This window comes from Austrofundulus limnaeus, unplaced genomic scaffold, assembly GCF_001266775.1.
Source record: "Austrofundulus limnaeus strain Quisiro unplaced genomic scaffold, Austrofundulus_limnaeus-1.0 Scaffold217, whole genome shotgun sequence".
NCBI lineage: Eukaryota > Metazoa > Chordata > Actinopteri > Cyprinodontiformes > Rivulidae > Austrofundulus > Austrofundulus limnaeus.
Window position 1 is genome coordinate 200,618 of NW_013952619.1, and position 13,158 is coordinate 213,775.

A 13,158-nucleotide genomic window follows, 5' to 3' on the forward strand; every position below is an offset into this window, starting at 1 on the left:
ACATTGGTGAATGCCACAAATTCTCCTAAATCACTCGTACGCACAATTTAAGAACAAATCTGTGCGTACGAACGGTTCTTGCATGAGGCCCAATATGATTTTTGAGCGTGAAACAACATCTGTTTGAGATGGATGATGGACACCCACCTGGCCCAGAACCCTGCTGGCTGGGCCAACAGAACCAAGATTCAGTTGTGAGCTCTAAAGAACTGAGTATGATGTAAACATGGGTGCATACCAGCTTGTGTTTTTAAGCCAGGAAGGTCCTTCCTGTCCAGATGAGTCTTCTTGTGGAGCTGCTTCTTGTCATTGTGGTGACTCCAACACATCCACCATCCTCTTCATCATTGCAGATGAATCATTATAGATATTGTCTGAATCACATCCCTCCATCTAGAATACACACTCCTGATTGTGCCATTCCCTGATCTGATGTCATCAGCCTTCATGTGCTCAGGTGTTTCTGTGATTTTTTTTAACACTTGGGTGGCCCAAATGCAAATACTGTATACTGTTTATAGGCACTGTATTCTGATTGTTATTGTCCAATAACAGCAATAATAGCACTGAGGACTTTAATGATGGGTAGTGGGTTTTAGCCTCTGTTATGCTTGAATTAGTTTGATCTTTTCTGAGTGAGTCTGCTACTTTCCTAACAGCTGAGAAACAATTCCACGTCGAAAAACTAGTCCATGATTTCAGACGTGATGTGTGGAGAGCTCTATTTAGGCTACAAGCCAGTATTGTGTTGGCTTTCAAATTCACCAAACCTAATGAGCTCTCTAAAGATACTTACACTCTATAGAGCCCATGCAGTGACAGTGTTAAATTTATACAACCATGATTGGTGTCGGTCAGTTTGCTGCACATTTAATAGTGATGGGATAAATGTTTCTTTGAAGGGATCCAGATCTTGAGGAATTGTTTGTTTTATAGAACTGTTCAAAAGAGCCGTTTGATTTTGAACGAGTTATGTAGGCTGTACGTGATGACATCATCGTGTTATGTGGTTGGAGCCATGTGTTTTGTCAAGCAGAAACCCCTCCCCCTTTCCACCGAGCTGCTGTACTCCACCTCTCTGCCGGTTTTCAGTGAAAAGGCAAAGTGGTTGTCTCTATGTTTTCAGGATGAAAAAAAAGTTTATAAAAGGAATAAAAACATAAAACTAAAATGGCTCTTTACTGCCCACTACTCGGCTCCTATCATTCATTGTAAGAAATCATGGGGTGGCTGTGGCAGAGTGGTTAGGGGAGTCGTCCTGGAACCGGAAGGTCACCGGTTCGATCCCACGTCCAGCTGTCTCGGTTGTTGTGTCCTTGTGCAAGACACTTTAATGCCTCTGATGTGTGTCCCACCAGTGTATGAATGTGAATGGCACTGATTAGTTTCCATAGCTGATTGTACGTTAGAGTGCTGTGTGAATGGGTAAATGAGCACACAGATGTGTGTTAGTGTGAAGCACATTGAGTGTCCTGGTTGGGTAGGAAGGTGCTATACAAGTAAAGTCCAACATTTTAAGATGTTCAAAATATTTGGATTGTTCGCGATCATCACATCTTTAATATTAAATAGAGTACACGCATATAGCATAAGGTTACTACAACATATGTAGATATTATTCTCAGACATGGCACAACATTAGGTTGGATAGAGGTTTAACCCTGGACTTGAGGTGTTGGACTTTGGTGAAGTACTGTTTGGTTACTGTCCACTGCAGGGAGGGGCCCTCAAAAAAACTGGAATGAAAAACTTTTTTTTTGTATTGCATCTTTTTAATGTGGAATAAATTCATGTAGAGAATGATCCAACAATGAACAGGGAGCAGGACAAAGTCAAGTCTTTGTTCAACACATTTTCAACAACAATCATCTTCTTTAGCTGCAGATAAAAAATTAAAAAAAAAAACAAGTGAAGTCAGGTCATTTGTTGTAGACCATGCTGGTAATCAGGAATTTTCTTATTATCTAGGTTAAACTACATTATTTTTCATTACTTTTGTCTTAAATCATGGGAAAAATACATGTGAGAGATTTTAATCTAGTTATATAAATGTACAGATTCTTCAAAGGATTGTTACATTTTTGGTTACCTAAATGAAGGAATTGTTATATTTTGGTAAAACAAAAATATTGGTGCTGTATTTTGGCCATTGGCTGCCCTGATTTCTAAAAATTAAACATTGGTCAAAGAAAAACTGAATCAGTAGATGTGTAAAAGGTTATTGTGTTCTCCATGCTCTCCCAGGACCATCTGAGGACCTCACTGAACCATTTCTGTACTAGAAGTACCAGTTTTAAGTTTTTTAAAGAAAACAAAGACAGTGAAATGTCCCCCTGATAATCTGTACAGTCTATTACAGAGCATAAAACAACTAAGTGTAACTATGTTAGGGGGAAAAAAATCCCACTTTTAACAGAAATCCCACAAGTTCACGATAAAGTCAAAGGAAGCTTGCTGTACAACTTGAGGGAGAAACATTTTACATAGTTCAACACTTTGCCCAAGGTGTGTGGGCTCAGTAAGTAAAAGTATTACAAGTTCTCACACCGCACCAATGTGAACTAAAAAAATCTCCTGAGATCCCCATTAAGAACTGTCCCTGATGTAAACAAAATAAAAACAATAAAATAAACAAAAGGAATTGAATATAATTGAAACCACACATCCACTATGATAATGAGATATCAAGAAGCTGTATACACTACATTTTAGGCTATTGCATTCCTAAAACCAGTATTTCACTGGGCTGTGATCATTGGAGACAAGTTATCGACTTGTAAGAAAAATTCGTATTCAATAGACTGAAGTCAATATTAAACTCACCATTATTAAATAAGATGATTTGTAGAAGGAATCAAACCATACAACACCAGAATTCTGGAACTGAGTGAGGTTTAATGTCACCGGAGCTGACAGGAAACCACACTGGCGAAAAACCAGGAAGTTCATCAATTTATTCAGGGTCTTCAATGCCTGCGTTCGCCCCCTACTGACCTACGGCTGAATCACAGGCATTCAGACAAAATTCTCATCTAATGTTCTCATAACGGTTGATTATGTGTTGTTATATAATTCGGACATGTAACTGAACCTATTTCAATCAAAACATAATAGATTAAACATTATCAACATTATAAAAAATAAAAACCTAAAATATAGTGTTGTGCTTTTGACATCAGTACTAACCTCTAATAACTATAAATTTCTTCAGACTCAGAAAAGCTTTGAAAGAAAATCTGTTTTATTTGCAGCTACAGAATCCTCAGATCGACCATCGAGTCATGAAGACAGCTTTTGATTATCAACTTCTATTTTCAAGTATCCATCTTACAAAACTTTATTCAAGGTTGTGCACCTCGACCCAACTTGGCTGCTTTGTACTAGGAATATGCGGTATGGCAAAAAAAATTCATATCACGATATACATTATGATGGGTGGCGGTAACGATATATATCATGATATAAAACTTATAATAGAAAATAAATAAATCACACATTAATTGAGTGGAATAAATATGTATAGGTAAAAAAATTTAGACCTTAAAATCTCATTTTTTAAGGGACACTTTAAAGTCTCCCATAAAAATCTAAATTTAAGGGAGATCTACCTGGTTAAATCAAATATCACACACACTTTGCAGATTATTTTTTCTGCACTCCACCTGTTTAATCTGTGTTTAAGGTGGGGTGACAATCATCCCGTTTATGCTTTACTTTTTTTTTTTTGAATGAAAGTCTAACTGTCACTTTTTCCCACAGTGCTTCTCCGCTGTACAAGGAAACAGTAAAGGCTGAGTTTTATAGTCGCGGTTTGGAACGTCGCGCTATGACCGCAGGAGGAACGAGATCCAGACTCAGTGAGCTTTTTTGAGTCCTGGAGCACTAATTCACCTGCACTGACGGTCGCCTCGCTCCGTCACCATGTGCTGCGGCGCTCTGTCCTCCCGCAGCAGGCAGTGTGCTCGGTCGACATCCGACCGGAGGATGACCCGTGACGTAAATATGTGAACAGTTCGGCGTTCATTTTCGCACACACGAACCAAGTCCGGTTCGGGTGTTTATTTTTCCCATCCTCATTTACGCTCTCAGCCACGCTGCTTCCCGCTTCCTGCTTCCTGTTTTGACTCCAGCTGGTTACATCATCAAAAAGAATTGCGCGGTTGGCCGGTAGACTACAGATCTCTATCATAGGACAAATTTATATCGTTTCTACCGTATATCGTTTATATCGCGCATTCCTACTTTGTACCCATCTTGTTTAACTTCTGGGGGAGTAGTTTGTCAAAGACAGGATTGGTTGGATTGACTGTTGGGTGGAGTCTGATGAACCCTGAGCAGCTGGGGAGGGGGGGGGGGGGGCTTGGTTCAAAAGGCCAGAAAGCACTTAAAACTTTAAAATAAATACGAATTTTGTCTTAACTCCAGTCGCACCAAATTTGAACACCATACATATGGAGGAACGTGTAACAATTTGTCTCAGTCAAAACAGCCCTAACCCACCTAGAAAAAGATGGCTAAATTTGAATATGAGTATTAATATTAGTCATAACTTGAGACAGGAAAGTGCTGGTTGCACTAAATCTGAAGTTAATACATTATGTTTACATGCTCACATTAATTTTAATTCTGTTTTAAACTATAAAGAGACAGTCAATAAATTATATTTACATGTTCACAATAATTTAACTAATACCATAACTTCATCTTTTAACTTCACTTCTTTTAACCCACAAGTCAATACAACCAATCACGGTTAGGACTAACTCCGCCCACACCCAAGAACTCCACCCACACAGCCAAGAAACTCCCCCTATGTACTGCAGAGACCCCTACTAGCCATAACCACCAGAAACAAGATTTAACAAACTGATTTTATCCATAAACCCTGAGTTTAATAAACTGGAGTCACTCTGAATTTATTAAACTTGAGATAAGAGTGTGTGAAATGTAAAGTCATCAACAAGGTCAGGTAGGATTTTGGAGCAAGGCGTTGACACTTTAAACCAGACCACTCCCCAGTTACAAAATTTACGTAGGTAAAGAAATTAAAAATAGACCGGGCGTGGGAGTTCTGAAAACACAACAACAGCTACTGACGATGTAAAATCACTGCCCACCTTCTCTATCATAGCCAGCGCAAGTTCTTTATGGGTCTGGCTTCCTCTGGCTTCATAAAATAGTTGTGGTCACCCTCACGCAATGGGAATGAGATCAAAATTAATCTGTGAGGAATCCTCCTGATGTTGGGTTTCTTCAAGTAACTCAGCTTTTATTTTAGTCGGATTGGTTAAAAATAAACCACTCATGGTAAAGGACTCCACAGAGATGTTAAACGTTTGGACGTGGAGCCTCTGGACCAAAAGAACTCGAGAAGCTTGGACAAAGCTTCAAGTCACTTTGGAGACCCCCCTCATAGGGCTGGGCGATTATTTGATTGCGATTATTGATCGAGAAAAAAATTCAGGTTGATCACGGTGATCCTATTACTCGATCAAACATGGCGGAAATGTGCACGACATCAGCCAATCAGAATCCACCTTCTTCTGCTCCACTTCCGTTTATAATTTACTAATGAAACGCAGACAAAATAACAGGATTAACCAAAGTAATCCAGTATAAAACGCAGAATCTCACAGAGTTCGCTTATTTGGGTGAGTTTCTGAAGCGTTTTGGCCACTGTCGCTTCCTGTACCTGCTGTTACCTGCTAACAGGCACACAGAGTGAGCTCTGAGCTCCTCTCCCGACACAGTGGGAGAGGGAGGGCAAAAAGAAAGGTGAGCCACGATGCACGGTTTACTAAAACAAAAATGTCCTCCAAAACTATGAAGCGGTTTAGGGTAACGTTTAGGACAGAACAATGTCCCAGCGGTTCTTCATTTATCTGGAGAAGAACTTTTCTGTAACTTTTATCGACACACGATGGGCTGGACGTGACGTGAAGACCGAGTCTCATCACAAACAGCAGCTGAGACACAAAGCAAACTCACGAACACTCAGAAGCTGGGAGTTTATCCAACATTTTGTCGTGTGCAGTATCAGATATTATTTCAGAAAAAATGAAACAGCGTTGTCCGTTGTTTGATAAAGAACTGGGGGGGGGGGGTGTCCCTCGGGGTCCCTCCTTAACAAAAGTAATGAGCTTAGATCCTATCCAGTTGGTAAGTGTGCACAAATTGTTGCTGTTTGTAAGGTTTATGTTTTTTTTATGACATTTAATGTGAAATTCAATTCTAAACCTTTAATTCTACAAAAGGGTAACTTAATGTGAGATTCTATGATTTACACATAAACATTTTTTTTCTTGGTAAATATCTTTAAATACCTTGCAAAAATAATTTAATATTCTACTGAACCACAGCTATTTGTTATATTAGTGAAAGTGAAAAAACAGCCATTTTTTCTGTAGCTATATGGATTTGTTAAATTATTTTTCAGTCACTTTTTAGGTTAACAAAAGAATCATGATATTAATCGAGATCGAACGATATGAAAAAATTAATCGTGATCATTTTTTTTTGCGATATCGCCCAGCCCTACCCCCTTAGGAGAACTACTCACTAACTCAGTGGTTCTTAACCTTTTTTGAGGCACCGAACCCACCGGTTTCGTATGCGCATTCACTGAACCCTTTTTAGTGATAAATAAAATATGATTATTTTTTTTCCAAATTCAAGATATGTTTTTTTTACTGGTGTATAAAATGAGCCGTGCATGAACATCACCTTGCTCAAAGAACAAAACCAACACAGTGCATGAACTCACAACAAATTACAGTATGACTTTATTCTGGCCCCCCAAAAATAATTTGCCCCCATAAAAAATTCCAGGCCCCCAAAAATATTTTGGCCCCAAAAAAATTTCAGCACCCAAAAAAATCTTATTTTACTATTTTACCAATACAAAATAAATTAGGTTTTTTTTTTGAAGAATTTAACATTTTAATAACTTTTTTTTATTTTAAAGTTAATTTGTTTTTTTGTCGTTTTGAATCCACAAAATACTTTTCTGGGGCCAGCACTGATTGGCCAAGCAATCTCACGTGATCCTCTGCAGCAAGTGATGGCCAAGTGGGGCGTGTTATCACGATTTTACTCCTCCGCGGCAGAGGCTCCACCTGAGACCAGCTCATCGAACCCCTAGGGTTCAATCGAACCCAGGTTAAGAACCACTGCACTAACTAGTCTCCAATGGTCTCAGCCAAGTGAGATGGTGCTTTACATTACAGAGGATGAGAAGGAAACTTACAGCCTAATCACATTCACAGATCTGCAAAACAAACGGTATCAACTACAACAAAAAATTACACTAAAGTCCTACAGCCACTCAACCAAAAAGGAGAACAAATCAACTCCAGAGGCCCAGTGTACAGAGAGAAGTACAGCTGCCTTTGGTTTGTCTTTTGGAAAAGAAAGAAAAGGTTGGTGGCACTGAGTCAGTTCCAAGCCACTTTGCGTGAGATCGCCTGTTTGAAGCACTTGGGATCGACATCGCCACCCGGCCGCAGGGCTCTCTCCAGGCTCACCAGAACGTTCTGGTGGCACTCTTTGATGTTGACAGGGTACTTGGCCCTCAGCAGTTCATAAGCACTGATCAGCCTCATGTTTTGCTTCACCATCAGGTACTGGATGATGCACGTTGGTGCTAGAGAAAACCCATCCCGGCAATGAACGAGAACACGCTTCCTCTTCTCCGTGGAGGCGTTAATGCACTCGTTGATGTCCTCAAAGCAGCAGTCCTTGAGCATCGGGCTTTCACCCATGTTGTCCGGCGTGTCCCCAATGTCCACCTTAAGCCGGGACCAGCTGTGCCGGGCACCACGTGAGCAGGTGCAGGGTATGAGACTGAGGCAGTGGCCAGTTTCTCCGGGCACACTGCTCATGTCGATGATGCTGTCAATGTTGTTGCGGCACAGAGCACGCCCATTGTACGCAGCGTTCAGGTTACCCACATAGATGTAATCCGTCACTTTGGAAATGACAGGATCAGAGTACTGGAACTGTTCCAGGCCTATGGCTTTGGGCTCTGGTGTGTCGGGGGCCCTGGCTCCTGCTGGCCTGGTGACGGCTCTCCTACTGTAGTTCCGCAGTTTCTTGGAGCCCGAGCGGGATGGAGGTGTCGAGTCCGACTCTGAGCTGCTGTTCCAAGGTGGAGAGAAGAGCGAGAAGCGGCTGGACATTTTGCTCTTGTTAAGGATCTCCACAGGGCTGGGCAGACTGGAGTTGCAGTTTGTGGTGGAGGCTGAGACACAGAACAGGGATGCTCGCTCCAGGGACCCCGTGCTGCTGGCAGCTCCCCCACTGTGAGCCTGCTCCATCTGCAGGGGAACATACAGCTGACATGGATCTACACATTCTCATACAAATGATACAGCCCTGCACACGTCTACCAGCTCCTACAGCAGACTCAAAAAGCCTGTGGTTATATTACCTGAACAACCATTAAACAGTCTAAAGCTAATTAGCATCAGTTGCTGATTAAAAGCGCCTGCTTTGTGAGTGTTACAGTTGTGAAACAATGTTGGTACTCCCCCTTGAGACGACTCTTATGGTTCACAAGGTAAGATTGTGCAAATTTTTGCCCTGATTTTGTCCTTCCAACAATCTTAAGGATGTCCTGATTATCATGACAGCTCTGACCTCTAATCAGGGATATTCAACATGTTTGATTGTCTTGACCCAATATCCCAGTGTATAGGACAGGGCTACACAACTGGCGGCCCGTGAGTGACCAAAGTTCGGCCCGCCAATTGGTTTATTAAGTCCAAACCCTCGGTTTTCTATTTTAATTACTAAGAGTTCTTTTAGTTAAACATAGACATGTTTGATATCTACAGAAACATCAGAATCTTGGATAGAAGCTGGTAAAACCTTTTCTATGAACATCTAAGACAGTTAAAATTACAAACAGTTGAAGATAAAATTATGAAAGTGAAAATAAAATTGGTTTAAAAATTTGGCAAGTCAGAGATGTCAAAATATTATTTGTATTAAATATGAGTCATAACGAGTTATTTTTGTTTTCTTATCACTACTTTTATTACATAGGGTTCTGTATGTTGTATTCATGATTAAATGCAGCAAAATAAACTATTTCAAAGGTAACAGATCTTTGTAATACTTAGTTTATTTACATAATAACTTTAATTGCTGGATGTTCGGCCCCTCAGCTGTTGACCTGCAGTAACTGTGGCCCCCAGAGCAGATTAGTTGTATAGCCCTGGTACAGGTGTTCCCCCGAGGACAAACAAGCTGCAGCCTGTTAAATGTGACATGTAGCCAATCAGAAAGAGAGATGACGGAAACAAAGAGGGTAATCTAAAATACAGAAAACAAAACAACCACCATGAAGCATCAGAAAGTCCGGTGGACGTTTTCTCTGCTAAAAACAGTCCACAAACTATCACCATCGCTTCTTCCACGTCGGCCATGTTTATTCACTCTGAACTCACATTTGATCTTGAGAGGTTTCGTGAGAATTCCCATCTGACATCTGCTGATGAGTAAGGATGGTACCGAAACCCGATATTTTTTCAGCACCGGATCGATAAGCTCCAGCATCAACAGTAATGGTACCGGAATAGTGACATGACAAGTGCGGACTCGTGGAACGCTGCGTTGTTTAAAATAAAGACGCTCTCACTTCCTCTCTTGCAGCCTGCTTCCCGTGCTGTCATACTCAACCTGAAGGGGAGGGGCTGCTAGCAACACAGCGCTGATGCTACCTGCATGCGCAGAAAAAACGTGACGTCACCTTTGGCACGGTGTTTACAGAAGTAGCCTATGGATGCTACTTGTTAGCATGTCAATTCTGAAGTTGTCATACAGTCAGAGTTGATTAAGTAATTATTTGACATGATTGTTTAGTTCAGTGCTGATACCTGAACCTGCCTCTGATAGGATTTTAAATTTGGAACGAAGTGTTGTATTTAACAGGGTTCCTACAGTTTAAAACAAGTTAAATTTAAGACTTTTTAAGACTTTAATGCCAAGTGAAATAAAATTTAAGACCAATTTCATAATAAAACAAATGACAAATAAAAATAAAAACTGGCAGAAACTCATGAATCACAGTATTTTTGGTTGAAGAATTCAAATAGTCCTAATAAACCAATTGTTTTTATCCATATCCAAGTATAGCAAACACATTCTTAGTCAGTTTTAAACTTAATTTAATTTCAGGAAATCCTCTAACAACCCAAAATTTGGAGTTTTAGAACCCACAGTGGGGTCTTAACCTTAATTTTCTGTAGATGAAACCTTAAAGTGCCTGTGACATCAACGTTTTTGTATGAAAAGTGAATGCATTTTTGTAAAGACAACATTATTAACGTATTATGAAACAAATGTCACATTGCTCAGATGAACAATTGAGATATTTGCATGTGAAATCACAGTAAGTGATGTCAAAGGGGAATGTCTGCATGTGAACGTTTAAAAATGTAATTTTTACCAATTATTTTAATATTTGAGATGAATTACAGTCATTCTATTTTAGAGCTGGGCGATGTGATCAAAATTTTATATCAGGGTATTTTCAACATTTTCACTGGTTTCACGGTATTTGACAGTATTTTTCTTTTCATCACAGCTCAGCTGATAATAAAATGTACAAACCCTGCTTATTGAAATTTTTCTTTTACTGTACCTCTGTCTGTGTCTCTGTTTCCCTCCTCTGTGTCTGTTCTTCTCTGACTGGTGGTTGGAGACAGTAGTCATGCATTTTGGTCCAGTCGTGAAGGAGGAGGGTTAAGAAAAGATTATGATCGGGTTTATTGTTTTATGTTATTTATTAAAGCTTATCAGCATGACTCACCTTGCACACCAGTCAATTCTAACTCCACTACGAACTACTTCCTGCAGGCTTTTCACAATAGAAGCACGTTAAGTCTCCATCAGCATAACGTCTCCATATTAACTAAACGCGTTAAATCTAACTGTGCACGTCACTGAAGAGGTGTTTACTACATTCAGCGATGGCGAAAACGGGGTGTTTTTTTAAACGTCATCAATATAAAGCAGCGGAATCACCACCCGCTGCTGCAACTAGCTGCTCCAAACATTAGCATGCTAACGCACATAGCGGTGCAGCAAGGAAAAATGTCCCCCGGGAAACAAAAGTTCACTGGCGGCCGCGACAAAACATTCCGCTATTTAAACTGGAATGTCCGGTATTCAAAAAATTCGTATCATAACAAAAATAAAAACCGGTATTCGGTACAAAACGGTATACCGCCCAGCACTATTCTATTTACAATGTGTTAACATTTTTAAGACTTCTGAAAAATTGATTTAAGACATTTTAAGGCTAATTAAGGCCTTATTTTTGGATTGATGAATTCAAGGCCTTTGAAGACATTTTAAGGATCTGCAGGAACCCTGGTTAAACTAAAGTATCGCTCGAGTAACTTTAGAGTTGATGTGATCAGTTACAGCTTGATGTTTCTACCGTATCTTTCTGTGGATTATCAGTCATCCAGGACATGGAAAATTAAAATAAATAAATAAAACAACTGGACTCCCGTATTGGCAGCCTCCAGGCTGCAGCCCTTCTGTTCGTCGTTTCCCTTCCACATCGCTGGCCTCAGGAAACAGCGATGGATGAGCCCGCCCGGACACCGGTCTGTCCCTATCAAGCCCTGACCTGGGGTGGCCACGCTGCATGCAGCCCATCTACTATTCTTGTACCATTTTGCATCTGCTAGTAGCCATGTTCACGTATCTGAAGTGCTAACATAAACAGTGTGTTGGGAGGGCGCTGCCAACAGCAGCTTCTTTGCATAAACAGCTCGTTCTGAAGGGAGCTCAGAACAGGCAGAACTGACCAGGTGAAATCTCATCATCAGAAAATGATTTTGTGCAATAAATCTAATGAACATGTATTGTTTAGCCTACACATGTATCCTATATTGTTCAAGAAACCATAATTGGTCCCCTTTAAAAAATAACAAATTATCTGACAAAAGCTTTGAGAACTTGTAACTGTTAATAAGTCAGTATAGGACTTGCTGTTTCTATTGTGCAGTTTACAGATGACTGTACTGCAGAAATAAGTTAAATGTTGATTGACTGCATTGTCACAAAGAAATGATTGGCAATTTATAAAATAAATGTGGTTTTCCAACAATCAAATATGAAAATAGTTGTAGTAAATAGTTTTCGAAATAAAACACACTCAGTTTTTACAACACAGTTATCTTTGGACATATCTTGAAATAATTAGCTAAATGCAATAATTATTTATTTATTTTTTAAAACATTTAACAAACGTGTATTTGGAATAACTATCTCTAAAAGCATATTCAAAATACTCTGCAGGAATGTCAAACTAAAGTCTTCAGAGATGATGTGTTGAAAGAGGTTCACAAAACTAAATCTAGTTCAACCACAAAAACCTTTACTCAACAAAACATTTTTTAACATGAACAACTTATTTTGTTGAGTCCCCTTAAAAAAACCACTGACGTGTTTTAATCTACCTGAGCTTTGAGGTTGTTCTTCCATTCCTGCGTCTCCAGAGCTTTGAACCTCCCGCTGCTGTCGGAGGACACGGACACGCACAGGGGCCGGTGGACCCTGGGACGTAGCTGGGGGGTGAGGGCCACAGGGGCCGGCCTCGCGTCGCCGTTCTCGCGCCTACTCATCATTAGATTTGGACAGGAAGCTGAAAAACACAAGGAGGAAAACCATGACATCACCATTTACCACCGGCCTCAACCAAGACTCAAGACCAGCATCCACCTCTTCCAAGTCTCATGTTAACTTTTAGTTAAAGATAAGAGCTTCAAAAGGTAAAACTAGATGAATTCTATGAACTATGAGCCCGCGGAGCGAAGCTGAAACAGGTATGATGCATGCTTATGTTGGTAAACAACCTGAAGATGGTCCAGCTGTTCAAATGTAAAAATGTTGGAACATTGGGCCTCATGCAAGAACATGTTCGTATTCTTATCCTAAATTTCTCTTACTTTTGTTCGTATGAAGGGTTTGTACGAACACGTCACGTCAGATTCAACAAACTCTTCTATCCTCAGGAAAAGTGCGTAAATGAGCTGCGTAAATTACACCTGTTCGTATCCAGATGCTCGTGCACGCAAGAGGAGATTAGCATAATTACCACCCCAAAAACACCATATAAGGCTATGTTTCCTGCCTCAGATA

At 40.2% G+C, this 13,158-nt stretch overlaps 1 protein-coding gene across 2 annotated transcripts in view; it reads right to left on the bottom strand.

The window, feature by feature from the left end:
* Positions 1 to 6,973: 6,973 nt before the first annotated feature.
* The window catches only part of LOC106525204 (uncharacterized), an 8,507-nt gene continuing 2,322 nt past the window's right edge, over positions 6,974 to 13,158 (bottom strand). For both annotated transcript variants that reach the window (XM_014019357.1, XM_014019358.1), the window contains 2 exons: positions 12,477 to 12,661; positions 6,974 to 8,315 (listed from right to left, as the gene is read on the bottom strand). In XM_014019357.1, the coding sequence (XP_013874811.1) occupies positions 7,434 to 8,315; positions 12,477 to 12,661 (1,067 nt within the window). In that variant the 3' untranslated portion in view covers positions 6,974 to 7,433. The remainder of the gene's footprint in view (positions 8,316 to 12,476; positions 12,662 to 13,158) is intronic.